General features: G+C 30.6%; 1 protein-coding gene across 7 annotated transcripts in view; it reads right to left on the reverse strand.

Moving 5' to 3' along the window:
• Positions 1 to 19,279, reverse strand: part of LOC111635279 (phosphatase and actin regulator 4-like) — a 96,197-nt gene that overhangs the window by 8,643 nt on the left and 68,275 nt on the right. For 6 of the 7 annotated variants that reach the window (XM_023380196.1, XM_023380194.1, XM_023380199.1 and 3 more), the window contains 6 exons: positions 15,398 to 15,585; positions 9,115 to 9,271; positions 6,167 to 6,222; positions 5,999 to 6,060; positions 4,633 to 4,770; positions 2,128 to 2,204 (listed from right to left, as the gene is read on the reverse strand). In XM_023380196.1, coding sequence (XP_023235964.1) covers positions 2,128 to 2,204; positions 4,633 to 4,770; positions 5,999 to 6,060; positions 6,167 to 6,222; positions 9,115 to 9,271; positions 15,398 to 15,585 — 678 coding nt within the window. Of the gene's footprint in view, positions 1 to 2,127; positions 2,205 to 4,632; positions 4,771 to 5,998; positions 6,061 to 6,166; positions 6,223 to 7,017; positions 7,120 to 9,114; positions 9,272 to 15,397; positions 15,586 to 19,279 lie in introns of those variants that run through there. The other variant, XM_023380200.1, reaches the window with a different exon arrangement.

Here is a 19,279-nt window from a genome sequence, read left to right on the forward strand (position 1 = left end):
TTTCCGTTCGAATTTTCGGCCAACAGCGGAGAGTTTAAAAAAAATCAAAATGGCCAACGATATCATCCGACAAACGTCTAAAAGAGATTTTAATATCAGAAGCCACAGAATTTATCCCCAATTTTTAAGACATTTGACCAGGGCTGTGGAGTCGCGTAAAAATCTACCGACTCCGACTCCGTTTCATATACATAACAAGTTGGTAAGTAAAAGGGAGTCGGAGTCGGCGGATTGTTTGACGACTCCGACTAAAACACCAAAACTCCACGATTCCGACTCTGACTCCACAGCGGTCGACTCACTGGAACCCATCATCCCTCAGTCTTTTATAGATAGCACGTGGCTGTTTTCCGAGAAAGGTAACGACCCTCCGCTTTTTGTGTTTAAAAATATTTAGCAGTGCAGAAAGATAGCGGAAAAGAAAATGTAAACGGCAAAGCACTAATTCTCTAAACAGGGAAAATGAAGAAAACAAATGTCATAAAAATGATGGATGCGAATTTCTGTTTACAAAACCTAAGAATTTCACATTTATTTAAGTACCGCAAAATCGATTAAAATCTTTTATTATTTTGTTGATTCTGCTCTTAACCCTTCCGGAAAAACGTGTAAAAGTTATCTAAACACGCGAACTTGATGCCTTCCACGCTTTCGGATTTGCATCTATCGGAGAGATCTGCGCTTTCTGCTATATTTTATCTGGGTTAAAACTTTCCGGTTAAGTTATTCTCTTGGTCCCACAAAAGAAACCATTTAAAAAACCGATCGATATCTAAGGTATTACCCAGAACAAGAATAAAGCCAACGTGCTGTATCTGGAATGCGTATGGTTCAGTCTCGCTCAAGTCTGAAATATGGGATTATAGTCTATTATTATAATTGTAGGAAAACAACAAAGGTCTTGGACAGTTGATAAATTTGAAATCTTTTGTATAATAATCATAAATCATAAACTGCTGCGATATTCCTTTCTTGGTTAAGTGCCACAAATTTGTGGACGTATTCTTAGAGCAAATGCTGCGATACTTTATGTTCTCTCTTACAATAGCAGAACTGTATACGTGGAGAGTGATAAATGTTTCAAACCATTCATTTCCTGATGATAATCATAATCACTACTCCATGCAAAAAATATGAGTACTATAGAGATACAAATACAAGTGAAAAATGTTTAATTTCTTTGTAGGTTGTCAATTGGATTAAAACATCCATCTTGATAAGATTTCATAGTATTGTCTTCCCAATATTTGGAAACCTTATGACCAACATTAATGAATGTTTCATCCAGATAGTCAACAGTCCTCTTTTATTGATGATGTGGATGGACCTTTCTCAAGTAATGATGTCTCCAAGTGTCAGTTTGGATGATTCTTAGCAGTTTTGAGTTCAGATTTTGACAATCAAACACAAGATGCAAAGTTTATTTAATTTATATTTGATAAATTGGGATCGTTGTTTATTTGACAACGGATGGATTTACTGGCGGGAGCTCATTTCTAAAGAAAAATGAACTAATTGCATTTGGGATGCCGTCCAGAAAAACTCGTCACATTTTATGCCTCGTCTTCGTGAAAAATCTCTTTAATCTTTCCATCTTTTGATTGCCATTCTTTCTTTGTGGCAAAAATGTTTGGAACCAAATTCTGCAGAGTTGCCTTTTCGACTGACAAAGACGAATGTTGTTCGTGTAATTGAGCATATACATTAAAAAGTATTTCTTTAGCCTGTCTTTTCTTATTACTTTTAAAATAATATTGAGGTAATTTGTTTGATCCAGCATCTGCAATTCTGATAAATGCCAAACAGAAACTTAAAATTCGATTCTATTTCAAATTTCTCGTGAAAATGTTTGAAATTGCAAGTAGATTATAACAGTTTAAACATATCTCATGATAATTTTCCAACATATGTTCTGCTTCGTAACGAACACGGAATTATTTTCCTTTACGTATGTTAGATCAAAGAACATTGGCTCTATTTTTATTCTGGGTAAGACTACAGTTCTAAATTGAATATTTTACTATATTTAAAAATACTTTGCTTACAAATTAGTTTAACATTATATTATATTACTAAATTCTAATAAAAAATAGTTATATAAATAAAGTCAGTATTAACTTAATATACCTTGTGAGGTGTCTACTTTCCTGGTGAACTTCCATTTCCTGACTTTTGAATTCATTCAGTTCTTTCCTGATCGCTGCCTGAAATACACCAATCTTGACTTTCAGAAACGTTAATTAAAAAAGAATTTTAATAATCTTAATAAATAATAATCATTATACATAAGTACGATCTTAAAAGATTCATTATACATTATTATTTTGTAGTAAAAAATTGAAGTTAATTTTTAAAAAACTGAATATATAAATTACCCTTTTCCAAAACTATAAAGAATTTAAATTAGAATAAAAAAATTACTGCTAACATTTACACATTTAAAATGAAATGAGTGGAGTAAAATTTTTCTGTTTAATTGCAAAATGTATTACAAAATTTGAATGCCAAAATTTCTAACTAAAACTGTCAAAACTTTAAAATATTACAAGTTACTTTTTTGCATATATTATTTTCCCTTTAATATACATCAACTGTGTTCCATAAACTGGTTAGACCAGAAATCAAGAGTATTTTGCAAGAAGAGCCAATTTAAAAAAAATCTCAATGGAAACAAATTATCAAAAATCACAGGGGTACATAAATAAAACATACATTTTAAAACACTACGACTGTACTTAATGATATTTATTTTTAAGGTGAAAACATAATACAGTAATACCCCGAACTTACGCGATAGGTGGGACCGAGCGATAATTGCGTAAGTCAAATTCGCATAAGTCAGGGTATAATTTCGCAATTTGTGTAAAATCCAAATCGGATGTATGTAAGCTAATAAATGTTCTCGTTAATCTTATCTCGTCTTTTGATTCATTCACAGTTACAAGAAATCACCACATAGAGTCTCTCAAGTCTCCGTAGATATAACAAACACAGAAATAAATAACACAAAATAAATTGTAGCTATGTGTCGATTCTGCGTGACACATCTGAACATGTAAGCTGAACAATAGTGTGGGGGGAGTGAATAATCAAGAGTTGCGTGGCGCTCAAACAAAAGACGAATCGACGAGATTTGAAAATCGCGTAACTCCGGGTTCGCGTAAGTCGAGGTATTACTGTACTAGTTATGGTAATCATTTTTAAGGAAAGAAAATACACTTGAAATAAGATGTCATTCAATAAAAGTATTATGAATATTTTAAATAAAATAAGCAATTATTTATTGTGACATGTCATAATGCTGAAATTTTTAATCATCATCTAATTTAAATTAATTTAAAATATATGCTCCTGATTTAATGGTGTCTTGCTCCTGTACACTGTACTTTTCCTAATAATAATTGAGTCATGCCTGTTATCTATGTAACTCCATTCTGGAGAAAAATTTTGAATTGAAATCACCTGACTTCTCATCTAGATGGAAAGATCATATATAGTTAATCGAGACCTCTGAATTCTAAGCTTTCTGCAATCTAGTCTCTTAATCTAGTCTGCATTTCATCTACTTAATTCTGTTCTTGAGATTAACAAAGGACAGACAGACAGATGCCAATGTGAATTTATAGGACTGCAATTAATTAATATGCATCAATGTCCTTAATTCAACTAGTTATTCTTTTAATCACCATAACAGTGTATTTCTATTAATAAGACTTATTATACTGGTGTATAAGATTACAGCAACTCAGTCACACAGATTAAAATTGTTTTATTTACAATTATACAACTGCAATTTGAAAAATGCAGCCCAACAAGGATAGTAACAGAGTGAGCAAAGAGTGTCTTATCATGTTTCTAAGTGATGCAATTTTAATTTTTCATTATTGCTCTTTCATTTTCCTTTTTGACTTACTCTTACCATCCCTCTTATTTTCTTTATGCAACTTTTTGTTTACTTTCTTATGTATTTGGTCATTGCAATACAGACTTTTGTTATTATAGACTTTTTTAAAATTAATTTTGTTAAAGTTGGCCATACTTCCGAGTTTCTCTTTTCCCTGTATTCGTTTCATCTTGCTTCCCCACTTCTCAATCATATTTCCTTCTATTGACTCACATTTGCTTATCTACTAGCTGTATACTTTTAAAATGGTTACATACCCATGCACTGTTAATGAATGAGTATGATGAAAAGGAGAGAGCTTCCCTAATGTAACTGTGTTTTAAATGTAAGCTCTGAAAACTGAATCACAAAATATGAAAGTAGATAGTCATGAGCAAAAAATTACTGCACTACAGTATTTTATTGTGACCTATAAAATATAAACATTATTATAGTAAGCATATTGCTGAAATGTAGTAATTAAACTGATTGCTAACCCATCTTATCAGTTGAGATTGCTCGCTAGAACAAGAGAGTGACATTAGAAAGTGTAGGAGTATTCTTGAAGAATCATATTGGTTGACATTGATTTTAAGTTTAAAGATTTGATGAATCGAGTGGCATGTGCCGTACAAATGATAAATTAATAAGCCTTGCTATATGACTAAATAATATAGTTCAGTTAATCTGTGAAGACTAATGTAAAATATAAAAACTTTTAAAATAATTTTCATGAAGGTTTATTATACCTTATCTTTTGGAGTTAAACGTGTCCACGGTTTGTCTGCTCTGCGATCGTAGTCGTGAGCCTGGGTGACCTCGACGTAATCATTAAAACGAATGATTTTCCGCTCTTTTAGTTCTTCAATGGTGGGACGAAAGCTCAGCTAAATAAATGAGAATATATGGAATTGTTTTAAACTGTTATAAAGATCCTTAACAAGTAAAATTAATTTATTTATGCTTCTAACACAATAAAGTGCTATAAATTAAGACACTTGGCGGGTTTTCTCATCTTTATTTAGTTGATACGTGTGAAAATTTTACACGTTTTGGGCTCTTAAGCCCCTCTTCAGCCAACTAAAACATTAAAAAAGAATATAACATACATATAAAAAACACAAGTTTTGTAGAATTCATAAAAATATAAAACATACCCATGCATATAAGTCTTATAGACTGAAGTAACAGCTTATTTCCGTTTCAGTAACAGTTACTCTCGATATTTTCCAGTAACTTCAGCTTATTCATAACCAACTATAATATTAGGGTATATGACACATATATACAAAAGTATACATAAGAATCTATAAAACTATCTTCAATTAAGGCATACCTTGAGTACGGTTGTTATTAAAGCTGTATACAATTGATTATACCTTTCACTTATAAACAGTTCTACAAAATCCTTGATCTTAAACATACTTTGGATTATGCCTTACACTCATAATCTGTTTTACGAAATCCTTATTTCCTTTGATACGCATTTACAATATAATATGAATTTACATAACTTCTACAATATCAAGAGTAACTGTTACTGAAACGGAAATAAGCTGTTACTTCAGTCTATAAGACTTATAAGGCATAATCCAAAGTATGTTTAAGATCAAGGATTTTGTAGAACTGTTTATAAGTGAAAGGTATAATCAATTGTATACAGCTTTAATAACAACCGTACTCAAGGTATGCCTTAATTGAAGATAGTTTTATAGATTCTTATGTATACTTTTGTATATATGTGTCATATACCCTAATATTATAGTTGGTTATGAATAAGCTGAAGTTACTGGAAAATATCGAGAGTAACTGTTACTGAAACGGAAATAAGCTGTTACTTCAATCTATAAGACTTATATGCATGGGTATGTTTTATATTTTTATGAATTCTACAAAACTTGTGTTTTTTATATGTATGTTATATTCTTTTTTAATGTTTTAGTTGGCTGAAGAGGGGCTTAAGAGCCCAAAACGTGTAAAATTTTCACACGTATCAACTAAATAAAGATGAGAAAACCCGCCAAGTGTCTTAATTTATAGCACTTTATTGTGTTAGAAGCATAAACAAATTGTAAAGCACGGTTTCATATCATCAAAGTAAAATTAATCTTTTACCTTCCTAATTAGCATTTTCTTCTTTTGTTCTTTTTCTTTTCTCATTTCTTCTGGAGTTTGATCTTAAAAAAAAAACAACAAAAACTTTTAATAGATATTTTAAGAATTTATAATTATCATAAACATATAAATATTAAAGATATATAACTGTAATGCAAATATTCTTACTCTTTAAAATATTTCTTTGTTCTAATTCTTCGGCAGTTGGCCTGAGACTAAGCCGCCTACAAATAATTCTCATGATTAATTTTGTATGATGGTGTCAAATTTTATTATAATTTACAATTGTCTTAAATAGAAGATGAATAAAGAAAGACAGAAATTACTTAGATTAAAAAAAATCTCTAGAATTCAGATTTTGAAAGAAATCTCCACTTGGGATCAATTTATTTTTAAAACTAGGGATATTTTTGTGTATAAAAGGAAATAATAAAATTAAAGTTATAAAAATAAAATGAGTTTTTAATTTTAATTATAAATAGTGTTTTTATTCAAAATGAATAGCTTTATTTTTCTCAATAGAAAACAACTCTGTACTATTAAGAAATAGTTTTGTGAGAGCCAAATTTGGTGAAGAAATTTTGGTTCGATTTAGTTTTTCGTTAAAGTTGTTTTGCTAAAATCATCAAGGATAATTAAACTGTTTCCCATGGACTTATTTCCTTGTTGAAGATGACATGTTGAATGTGTCACCCAGAATCAACGAGTGAAAATGTGACTATTGGACCTGATGTACTAAACCTCCTAACAAAGTCATGGGAAAAACCCAGGAGGAACCCCCTAATAAAAAGGAGGGGGTGATAACAAGCCAGAGCAGTCATCATCAACCCTTTTTCCTAAGTATGTGTGTTCCGAACCGCTGTTTTAGCCATCGCCACTTGCCGCCTCCCAGAAGCTGAGAAAAAGAGAATTACCCTCTGATCTGAGTTGCCGACCTTTCCTCAATTTGTGCATCGATACAACTAGGACTCACGAGTATTTTAAGATATTTATCATCTCTCAAACTTACTGTGAGCTCTCTATCTTGGTCAAGGTCATGTTAGGTTTATCTCTCTATATCCCTCTCCCTTTGGCAATGGTGCTAAGCGTCTAAAATACTTTTTAGCCATTGTGCTGAGCTTCTGAAATGATCGTAAACTTGTAAACAATATCTCATAAAACTTATAAATAATATCTATCAATAAATGGGTATTTTTGTTAAATGTTAATTTGTGGAGTGTACTTCTCCCAGTTGTTTCCATCCACCCCCATTCCGAGTCCGGAAGCCCACAAACACGACTACTTATGGCACTCATGGCACATGATAAATATCGTAACAGCCATCAAGATTTCCATGCCCAGTGGACACAGTGGTGTCAGTCCTGACAAGGTGCCAAGGAGGTGCTGACCCTGCGATCACAGTTCTATATAATGCAGATTACCAAAGAAATTTTTTAACATTAAGAAGAAATAAAATTCAATATGTTTTCTCACTTATCATATTAATTCCATTTTACAGCTAATTTTTCTGAGATGCGTACTATCTCTTATTATAATTAAACTTAATGCAACTTTAGTATAATGAAAATATTATTTATGTTAATGCTGTATAATAAGTTTAAGTTAATATTGTTAGTAAGGTTACATTAAATTTAAAATATCTTAACAATGTTTTGTATATTTTAGAAATATCACCAAAAATGTAATTTTTGAATTTATTTTTTTTTAATAAAAATTTAAATAGATTACACTATCATATAATGTCAACACTAATTAAACTAGAAAACTATCATCATTTTTAATATCTATAAACTAATACAATTTTCTCAAGAGTTTTTTCTTGATTACTTTAATTTTAGAATAAATTATAAAATTTCTATATAAATTTATTTTATCTATTAAATCAAGCATGAAATCCATAGATAGTTTGAAAGAAAGAGAATGATTTCATATTTCTACGAAATAAATTATGTGAATGTTAAAGGTTTTAGAAAAATTTTATAAAAAAAACAATGAAAATAAATATCAATAAAATAATGGCATAAATACTTGTGATAAATAAAACATTGATTAATGGCATGGCAAATTATCTTAAAAAAATTTATTTTTTCAAGAAATATTTTTATATGAATCAGGTGTCAGAAGAACTTTTAATCAATTTACATATTTATAAGTAGAGAAGAGCCTCAAAGGAAGGTTGACTCCACTCTTGTTAATTGTGTTCCTGTGGTTGTAAAGGCGTGAAGACGTTGGATTTTTATTTCTATTTAGTCTTAAATTTGCAACATATTTAAAAATAAAAGATGTTTTACTCAGTCAGTAATGATTTCACCTTTCCAGAAAAGTTTGTCCAACTAAAAAGTGTTGGATCAAGCTAATTCAGCCCCTTGTTCAGAAAAGAAAAATATATACTCTGATCAATTAGTCTGGCTCATTCAGAAAAATAGAGTATTTATTTAGAGCTGGGATAATAAAGGAATGAATAAAAAATATTCAATTTCAATTGGATCAAAATAATTTAACTACTAAACACAAACACTACAAAGAAAACTATTGATACATATTTAATAAATTAAATTGTTGCATTTTGTATTTAAAATAAATAAATTATAAGAAAATACAAAAACATTTTAAAAAATTATTAAATATAAAATAAATTTTCTTTCCTTTAAATAAAAAAAACTAAATTAAATTTAAAATGCCAGAGTCGGAGCCGACACATTTTTCCCGACTCCGACTCCACAGCCCTGCAAACCAGGTCTACAGTAAACTGGGTCAGACATATTTGATTCCAAATATGTCAGACTCGACTCCTTGCACCTGGTTACTTTATCTGCAATTTGGCCCATGAATTTTTCATGTGATCCAACCCATAATAGCAAAAAGATGCCTGTATTGTTTTGGCTATGGTAAATACAGTAATTGCATAAGCTACTGGAAGTAGAATTTAATTATTCATTATTAAAAAACAACTACAGTCATATATTCATATATGTATATATATTACTATAAAATATAGTTGATTAAAAACTCATTAAAAAGTTTCTCTGACACACATTGATTCTGATCAATAAAAAATACTAAAAGTACAGAAGTAGATAACAATGTTATAATAATTTATGTATATTAGAACTTACCTTATTAATTGATTTCCTACGGCTTCCCATATTTCCTGTCGTTCCTTTTCTGTTTGTAAATGAATGATATTTTTGTCGATTAGTTCTTGGCGTTCAGGTCTTTGAGCTAATTTTAGTGCAAGAAAATCTCTTCGAACCATTTTGGCTACCAGTCGGCCTGAAAAACATTAAATTCATTGTTTCAAAACCAATAGAAATCAATATTTATTTTGAAATACAGTTATTTTCATATTAATTTAAACAAATTAAATCATCAACTTTATTAATGATTAATTTTCTAAAATATGAATTATTTAACATTGATTAAATTTGAAAATAATTAATCCAGATTGTTTGAAATCGTATCAGAATGTAAATTTCATTCTAGGTCTGACCAACTATTTTGTGTTAAATTCTGTGATAGTTAAGAATACTGTTAATAATGTTCATTTATTATTCAAAAGTTAATTACTAGTTCTAATTTCACAATATTGCTGTTTGTAAATCTATCTACACTATTACTATTTAATTTCATTAATGTATCTAGGCATTCTGCACATGCCCATCTTTTATGGCTCAAACTCAACATTTAACATCACTTCACAACATTTTCTACATACATTCACATTGAAATTTATGATTCTTTATGTAAACAATACTGATTTTATATACATATTGACAATGCTGCCACTTGGGTATCTTGCATCTATGTGCATATCCCATTTTTGCACCCCTTATGATTTAACTCAGTGCAAATACAGTAGAGCATCAATTATCCAAATACCAATCAACTGAAACATCGATTAACAAAGGGCGTTCCAATCAGCAAATTCAAATTTTTGGTAGTTCTGTGGCGCTTCAGCCACAGAACTCTCTCCTTCCTTGCAAACCTAAACTGTAGGTTCACTTTAATGTACTACTTTATGTAAGGTATGGTAAAGTATGTAAGACATGTGATACAAAATATATACAGTACAGTTTTGTGTTTAATATATTTTTTTGTAAATGATCAGTTATCCAAAAAATCAGTTATTGAATAACCCCAGTCCCAAATTGTTTTGGATAATCGATGCTCTACTGTATATAACTATTGCAAAGATAAACTTCCTACATAAGTCACATGAGTCAGTAGATCAAAGCCAGATTGACTGAGATTGATAAAGCCTAAGTCTACAAAAGATAAACAGAAAATAAATGGGGAGACCACTACCTGAGGACTGCCATCAAACTGTCTGTTGCACCAAAAAGGAGAAACTCCAAGAGTCTATCCAACAAAAAAGGCTGTGTGCTTGTGTACTGCAAAAGGATACATGTTGGTGTGTCAGACTGGAATTTAAGCTAATGATTACCTCATCCCCAGATTGTCAGGGACAAGGCAATCTAGGGCTGAACTATTAAAGAGGACAAACCTGCTGAAGAAGACAAAGTGTCCAGGTTTAACTCTCACTCTTTGCAAACTGGTTGAATTGTGTTGACTAAAAGCAAAGTAAGATGTGCAAAGGTAGGAGATTAGTAACTCATCACAGAGACCATTAATAAAAACAGGTGTTTTTTTTGCTAATTTGTAGTTTTTGACTGAGCTACTTTGTCCAAATCTGCTGTCTGGCCAATCACAAGAAACAGAAATGCCAAAGAAGGTGGGACAGATCCCATATTTATGTACATTATTCATTCTGTAACTCCCACAACTTTCAGAATAAATTAATTTTATATTCTGAAGTTTTAGTTTGCAGACCTTCACTTTGAATATTTTTTTTAATTTAAAAATGGTAATGATTAAATTGAAACTTACGCTAGTATCTAAAATAATAGTATATATATATATAATAAGAGAAAGTCAGTAAATAGGTCAGAAACAGCTATTAAGAAAAAAACTAAATGAAATACAAACATTTATCATCACATTTACAAGTTTCTTTATTTCTCAACATAATTCTATTATTAATGTATGTATCTTATTGCTTTATCAAAGCAATATTGGCTGCATAGAAGACTTGAGTTCTGTTGTCTGTCACATTCAACCTCTGTCACTTGTAAAATGTTTTCCTTCAAAGTGATTTTTTAGCAGTTTCACTTGGAGTTAAGTTGGAGCTGTAAGGCAGATGTTCCATTAGTTTCCACCCTAGTTCAATTTTCTCCTGCATTAATTGAACCAAATGATGTTTGGTACTGTTGTGACAAAATAGTACTTCTTTAAGCCTGAATGATTTTTTCAAATTGCAATGTAAAGCTTTGACAGAATTTGACAATAAGATTCAGCATTCACAATCTGACTTTGCTTCTGGAAATTGGGTACTCCTTGACAATCCCAAAACATTGTAAGAATAATCTTCCTTACAAATGGCATTACCTTGAATTTCTTGATTAATCATTTCTGTTACTAGTTTCTTGTAATTTACTTTGGCTTTTTTTTAGTAATTTAAATCACACAGGAAAAAATTAATTGTTTATATAGATTTTATTAGTGTATTTGGAAATACATTTTGGGTTCTGTTAACGCCTCTTCAGTCCTTTTTTTAATATATTTTCTTTGATTATTTAACATAGATTAGTATTAAAAACTAAGCAATTAAACTGGACATATTAAAAAACCTGTATATGGATAAAAGTACAATTGATAAGAGTTAAAAACATAAAATGGTATAAAAATGGGTTTAAAAAACCTTTCTTCTAAAATGGTTGAATTTCTTGGTTGAATGTGAAGAAGGATGAGTGTGTTGCAATGAGGCATGCTTTTATGTGGACAAGTAGTGATGCATCCATGTTTTATCACCTGGTAAAAATCCTGTTAAATGTGTCTTGTCTTTTGTGAGAATGCGGACGCTATTTTTATTTTCACACTAACTGCGTAGTAAGCGAGGGTGACTTTCATCGTCCGAAGAGGGACCACCCCCCTCCAGGGGATCACTTGCTTACGCGATAACTGCGTCGTTTAAATAAATATCCAATAGGCTGCAGAAAAACGTGTGACGATGCAGAGAGGTTGATCATCAAGGTCATCGACGAGGGACCACGATGTCCCATGACCCCCCATAAGTTCGAGCGACCCGGTGACAAATGCCCAAATAAGGAAGTAAGTTTTTCTACGGCGCGGGAGACGGTAATAAATCAGGAAGAGATGTCAAAAGACATCAACAAATTCCCAGATTTTTCCCATGCTGATCGGGTATATAAAGGGGTCGGATTTTCTACTCCAGGCGCTTAGCCGAGGAGCTAACGCCGAAGAAACCCCTCTGGACAGCTAAGGAAAAACGGACAGCGATCGTTGGGGAAAGAGAACACAGTGGACTACTCTTCCAGCACCCTCAGAAGTTCATAATCGCCGCTCCATAACAAAGTAAAGACTTGAATATTTTCTATTCTCTCCATATACGACGGAATTACTCCTCGAAGAGGTTAACAGAAGAAACCTCCGAGCGAACTTCACCTGGAAGAACTCTCTACAGATTAGGAGCGACGGAGCATACACCGCATCTAGACATAGCCGCACAACCTGAGAAGGACATCGCTCCACATAGCCTTCAAAGGACACCTTGGAGTAGAAGACGATGATCACAGAGTGTTTTATCAACGCCCTATAATATGAGAGCGTTTCCTACAAGGTAAACCCTTGCCATAATTATCTCTCTCCAACGTAAGGTCTCGAACTTTAGCATTAGGTTAGGTTAAGATAGATTTTTGAATATCTATTTATATCTTGATACGTGAGTGTTATATATTTATTATCTTTATGTATAATTTCTCATTGGTTTATTAAATGTGTTATTTATTTAAACCTGTGTAGTCAATTGGACACCTGGTCACGACTTCCGACTCCTCCCCACTCATATTTTTAGCCCTTCTATACCATCCGACAACCGAGAATGGGTCTTTCCAACCCGTGCAGATTAAGTGGTCATTAGGGTTCACCCAGTGGCCCCCTGCTACTCACACTTTTATATCTGCACTGAGCAAAATGTTGGAATGATAGGCCCATTTGGTTCATTTTGTGTTCCCCTTCTATGTTCTCTGAACACCAATCATGTGCAGATTTTCTAGAAAGTCAAACAATTATGCATGCATTTTGATGACAGTTAAATGATGAAAACACCGTAATGCACTGTCTATAGTTACTTTCCTATCTGCTTGAATCATCATCTTTTCCCACTACAGTTGCTTCTGTCACAATTTCAACATATTAGGATATTCAACATCATAAAATCTGTAACTGATAGAAAAATGATATTATGCATTAATCAGTAAAAGGCAATTGATATTGTCAAAATATCAGTAATTAGTTGATAAAATTATCAGTAACAATTACAACAAATTGCTTAAATGGCTTTATTTTAATATTGTAATCTCAATTATTTTATAATAATCCAATGATTGCCTAAATATTTGAGCTATAATATGGCTATAAACAAATAATTAATACAAACAAATTTGATACTAGAGGTAAGTGTTAGGCATCTTTTATCTAAATTAATAATTATAATTTTAATAATTTAATAAATAATTTAGAACCTTCTGGAAGAAAAATAACTGATCCGGGATGGGGCTTAAACCCCATCGTCATGTGGTGTGCTACCAATACCTGGATCAGTAATTTTTCTTCCAGAAGGTTCTAAATTATTTATTAAATTATTAAAATTATAATTATTAATTTAGATAAGAGATGGAGCCTAACACGTACCTCTAGTATCAAATTTGTTTGTATTAATTATTTGTTTATAGCCATATTATAGCCTGAGGTGATCATTAGATTATTATATTAACTCATTGGGCTTTGAGATGTATATTATACTCTCAATTATTTTAACTCTTGCTAAGTTGTATTTTTTCCCCCCCTATCTTATTCTGCCCTGTGGGATTTTAATAACATCCATGATGGATTTGGACAGGCCTGCATAAGTCTGCGAGGTGGCAAGGGACAAGGCCTGATATATCTGAAACATACTGCCCATGAAAAATTCCTGAGATTGTTTGTCTGGATTTAATCTCGGGTCCTCCAGAGCGAAAGGCTGATGCTTTAACTATTTTGGCCATCCAGCCATATCATAAAAAGAAAAAATGTTCCAAATTTGTTTATAGGAAGGAGATTTTCTTTTGCTCAGCACTTTTCTTAAGTTGGTTTTTTTCACTGTATTTGGAATTTGTAACTCTGAAAGTTAGTAATCATATTTTACATAGTTTATGATTGTTAATTGCAATTATTGTTAAGTTGTAATGTAAAATAATATCGAATTTCATAAATTCCTGATATCAGTAACATGAAATGTCAATAATATTATTAAACAGTATTTGCTTTTGCGACTTTGATATTGGAAAATATCACAACAGTTGACTATTCAATAACATCAAACATCACTAATGCAGGTCAATCTTTATCAGCACCTTTTGAGTATCCTCGAAAAAATTATTGATCCAATTGTATGTAGATTTACATCACAAACACTTTTCACTGTAAACAGAAAACATTTCCTTGATGATTTCCTTTGCAGAAAGTCCTTTTTTTCCTCAAAAATGAACAACAAAACACTATTATTTAACTGTACAATCCTCAAGCATGGTCACCATTTTGAAACTGAGCTAATATTTCTTTCTAAGAAGAAAAGCAATAATCTACTTTTCCACAATCATTCAGAAGATTAAGATATTGATTGTAATGCATTATCAGTGAATCAGCAAATATTTCATGTCTTTGAAAGTGTATCACTGTGTCAAAGCTATTTTTGTATTTCTATGTCAATCTGGAATTGATAATCACTACAATGCTTCTTTAGAGGATCAAACAAATAAGTCGTCTGATCCAAAGTCTGAGTTATATGTTGATCTAGTTAGTCTATGGATAAATAGAAAAATATCCTTTCTTTACATTTTACTTCTCAATCAAATTACATATTTAAAAATGAAGAAGATTTAATTACTTAATTTCTATTATATGATAATTTTAAATCAAATGAAAATAATACAATACTTGAAAAATAAAACACTAAATACACACAAAAAAATTATTGTCTATTGAATTTTAAATTATAAATTAAATATCTGAATTGTCAAAACAGCAAGTATGGTCATTTAAATAAATAACTAAAAGCTAGGGTGCTTAAGTCTATGTTTTTTCAAGAGCTTTATGAAGTGATTTATTTTATCTTTTAACCATTTAAATATTTTATGCTGTAGTTCATAAATTTAATCTGGGTTTAGAATTTTACAAACACCTAAACTAAATGAAAAATTTCAAAATTACTGAAGTTTACTAATTCTTCTACTTAAATAACAGTACTAAAGAACAAAGTTTATTTATTAATTATATACTTACAATGTTCATCATCACCATAATAGTCTCGCCATAGAATTAAGCTATCCATATCGAATTCAATTTCACCAATAGTATCGCTGTAGGTACCAGCAACGTGAGTAATATTAATAAATGGTATAGGCCTATTTTCTTTGTTTTCTACATCACATGAGGAACTTCCAGATATTGGTACTTTGATAACTCTTAATCTAAGAAAAAAATAAATTTATTTTATATATATTTATACTATATAATATTAATATACATTTTAAAATTAAATAACAAACAAATTATATTAATCTATTGATTATTATTATTTTGATCCATCCAGACTCTTCAGATTACAAATTACATTAACAAACAACAAGCAATTATTTATTGTGACATTGTCACAATGCCAGACTAATTTTTAATCATATTTTTTTAATTTATTTAATTTAAAATATATGCTCTTTGCCTCAAAATAGTAGTGTCTTGCCCCTGTACATCATACTTTTCCTGTTAGCAAAAGTCGTGTCAGTCATCTTACTCATTTTGAGGTAAAATTTTTGAATTGAAATAAATATGACTTCTGATTTGTATCAGACATTGCTATATAGTTAATCAGGGCCTCCTGCACCTAAGGTTTCCATATCTGGTCTCATCTTTCATCTATCTGACTCCATTCTTGAAATTAAGGAAAGACAGATGGATGGACAACAGTGAGAATTTATAAGTCTAAAATTTTTTCAAATTGTACCCCAATAATCTTTAAACTCACTAGATTATTATTTTAAACTTAAATTTGTTATTTCAGATATTTTTTTAAACATTTTTCTTACTTTCAATTTCATGAACACGTTCTAATTTATACAAGCATTTGATATATTTTGTTTTTTATTATTGCAAGACAAAAACTTTTTAAAAGTTTGTAAAGTATAAAAGCTTCTCTACTGATGGACTTGTGTCTTCAGTGTCATCGTCTTCCTCATCTTGGTATTTTATGTTGTTCAATAACCTCATTAAAGTTTAAGTACTCTGATGTAACTAAAGTATTGCATTGTCAACACCAACAAAGTCATCAAATGTTTCTTCCACATTCATGTTTTCCACATCATCACAGTCACCAAACTTTCATAAACTTCCTGAACTTGATATCCATTAAAACCCAATCCAGCCTTTTTAAAACAATTTACAATTTTCACTGCTTCATCTCATTTCAGAATTTCTCAATGAATGAATTGAATCAAAAATATTTAATTTTGTTTCAACTTTGAAATCTTCACCTAATAGATATAAACTTTCTATAACTTGATGCACTGAACATCTCCTGTAATGAGTTTAAAATTCTTTAATAATCCCCAAATCAAGAGGTTCCAGCTCACTAGTACAATTTAGAGGTAAGAACTTAAGTTCAGTATTCATGATTAATTTCAAGTGAGTAGCTAAACATTTATTCATGGACAAAATAATTTTTGTTACAAACATTTTTGCATCTAATGACAGAAAAACATTCCTGAAAAATTTTTTGATTGTCATTCATGCCTTTCCATTGGAATTGTATAATATGTCAGATATATTCTGATATATTTTAGGCATCTCAGTTTGGCTGATTTGCTTATTATCAGCTACTTTAATTTTTGGTCCCATGAACTCTCAGAACAACTGTTTACTCATTTTTCATTCAGGGCACTTATCCTCACAAAAACAAGGGTTTTGCCATATAGAAAACTAAAAAAATAAACCTGTTTCATCAATGTTAAATATGTCTTCAGGTTTATATTGCCAACAAAATGAATTAACTTTCTCTTTCTGCTCTCACTGTTTCTGGATCCACACTTTTACTCTCACCAACCATAGTTTTGTAAACTAAGTTGTGTCTCCTTAAAAATGATCCATCCATCCATTTGATATTTAAATTCCTGAAAATTCATATATTTTTCAATTTTGAGGCCTTGTTTCCATATCCTTAGTCAATCAATAACAATGTTCTGGGTCCTGAGAGATACGATATAATCTTTTAATATTTTTTCAAGTTCTTCATATGATAAACTTTATGTAAACTCTTGTTGGGAAATGACTGCACTTTGTAATATTGTTCTCAATGTTTTCTAACGTTTAACAATTCTGTTTGGAAGGGAAGAAAGCTAGCACAAGCATACCTGGGAAAACTTCATTCAAATAGTATCAAAACTGAGCTAACAATGAAAGGCTTATTGGTGACAGTAGCATCACCAATTTGACTTCAAAAGTCATTAATTTTATTTTTCTTTTCTTATTTTTGAAAACATGTTTTTAAGAAATTCCAGATTTAATCAATCAGAATACAGAATAAATTTCAGAAAATATAAAAAACTAAAATGTAATTTATGGAAAAATTTAAAGGTAACTAACTACAGGGAAAAAGTTGAAAAAATATGGTATAACCAGAAACTCTAATTGTGGAAATGTATGTATGATGCATATATTTCAAATTTATCTCATAATTTATTTTCTATTACTAAGCAAAACATAACTAAAAATTTATTTGCCCCAAAAAAATTTTTATCTAGATAAATAAACAGATTTCGTTTAAGGAACATATAGGGGGTATTCATGATCCATAGCTTTTCTTACTGTACCAGCATTCGCTACTTTCTTAATAGTCATGAAAGCATTATTTTTCCCAATTTCATTTACATTAGTATAGCTTCTATGGCAAAATTCAACAGCTTAGTGAAAAGCTTCCTAATTCATCAATTACCAAAATTTGCCAACAAAAGACCAGAGTCATTTTGTGATTTAAAAAATGGCAGAAAGAATTCTTCAAAGAAGTAGTCCAACAAAGATAAAATAAGCATTGTAAATTGTTTCTTTGAAATGTATGTTCATGGTTCATAGCTTTCCTAGAATACAGCTCTTCAAAACTGAGAAATGCTTTCCATTTTGAATACTCCTATATCTGTAGAAATTTAATAAAATTCAAAAAAACAGGGATCTGAATTTTATATGGTATCAGAAACAAAATTCCTACTTTCTGAAAACTGATTTTAATTATTAATGTTCTATTTTCTTCTGATTTTTATTATTCACTTTAAACATTGCTGTAATATAAAGTTTAAATTTGATATTTTGAATCCTTAAGTTTTTTATTGATATTATTTTGCTTAGATACTTCCACATTTTAATAGACCCTGATAATAGTTTTTACATACATATATTATATAAATATCCAAACCCTGAATTATTGTAACTGTCAGATCACTAACTACTGGATTAACTTTTGAGCTACAATTTGGCAAACTATTATTACAAATACAGAGTAATTTGTAATAATTAGGCAGTTAGGTAAATATCTTAATAATTTCAAAAGTTAAATTAATTAGTAAAAGAAAGTAGTCTAATCACTTATCTTTAGTTCAAATTATTTTGTAATCATAAATAATTATTAGTCAAATTATATTCCCAAAAGTTTAATCTAGTGGTTAGCAATCTGAAAATAGTTCCGAGTTTCCTCCTCCTCTTCTCCCAAATGGGGGCCAGCTCCCCCTCAAGCCCTCCCAGAAGGCATACTATTCTACCCATAGAGTGTTGTATTATTCTCCTCAAAATTATTATTCAAAATTTGTTGCACATTGTTATCAATGGATTGCTCACTGCTGCTTTCTTTTCCTCAGTAGCTTTGAGTTACCCAAAAAACGTTGGTTAGGTCTGGTTGGTTAAACAACACAAACTGCAAACTTTTCTATCCATCTATTTTTCCTCTTATTTTAGAAAATAATATGGTAAGTTATAATAGCACAAACATAAAATATACCATGCAGAATAAAATTTGAAACACAACACATACATGTAATGATATGAGCCCTCACAAAGGACTAGTAATTTCTTATGAGCCGTATATGGGACAATTATGAGCCCATCTTGGAACCCCATCTACTAACC

The sequence above is a fragment of the Centruroides sculpturatus genome, unplaced genomic scaffold (genome assembly GCF_000671375.1).
Source record: "Centruroides sculpturatus isolate CEXI.00-Female unplaced genomic scaffold, Cexi_2.0 scaffold898, whole genome shotgun sequence".
Taxonomy (NCBI): Eukaryota; Metazoa; Arthropoda; class Arachnida; order Scorpiones; family Buthidae; genus Centruroides; species Centruroides sculpturatus.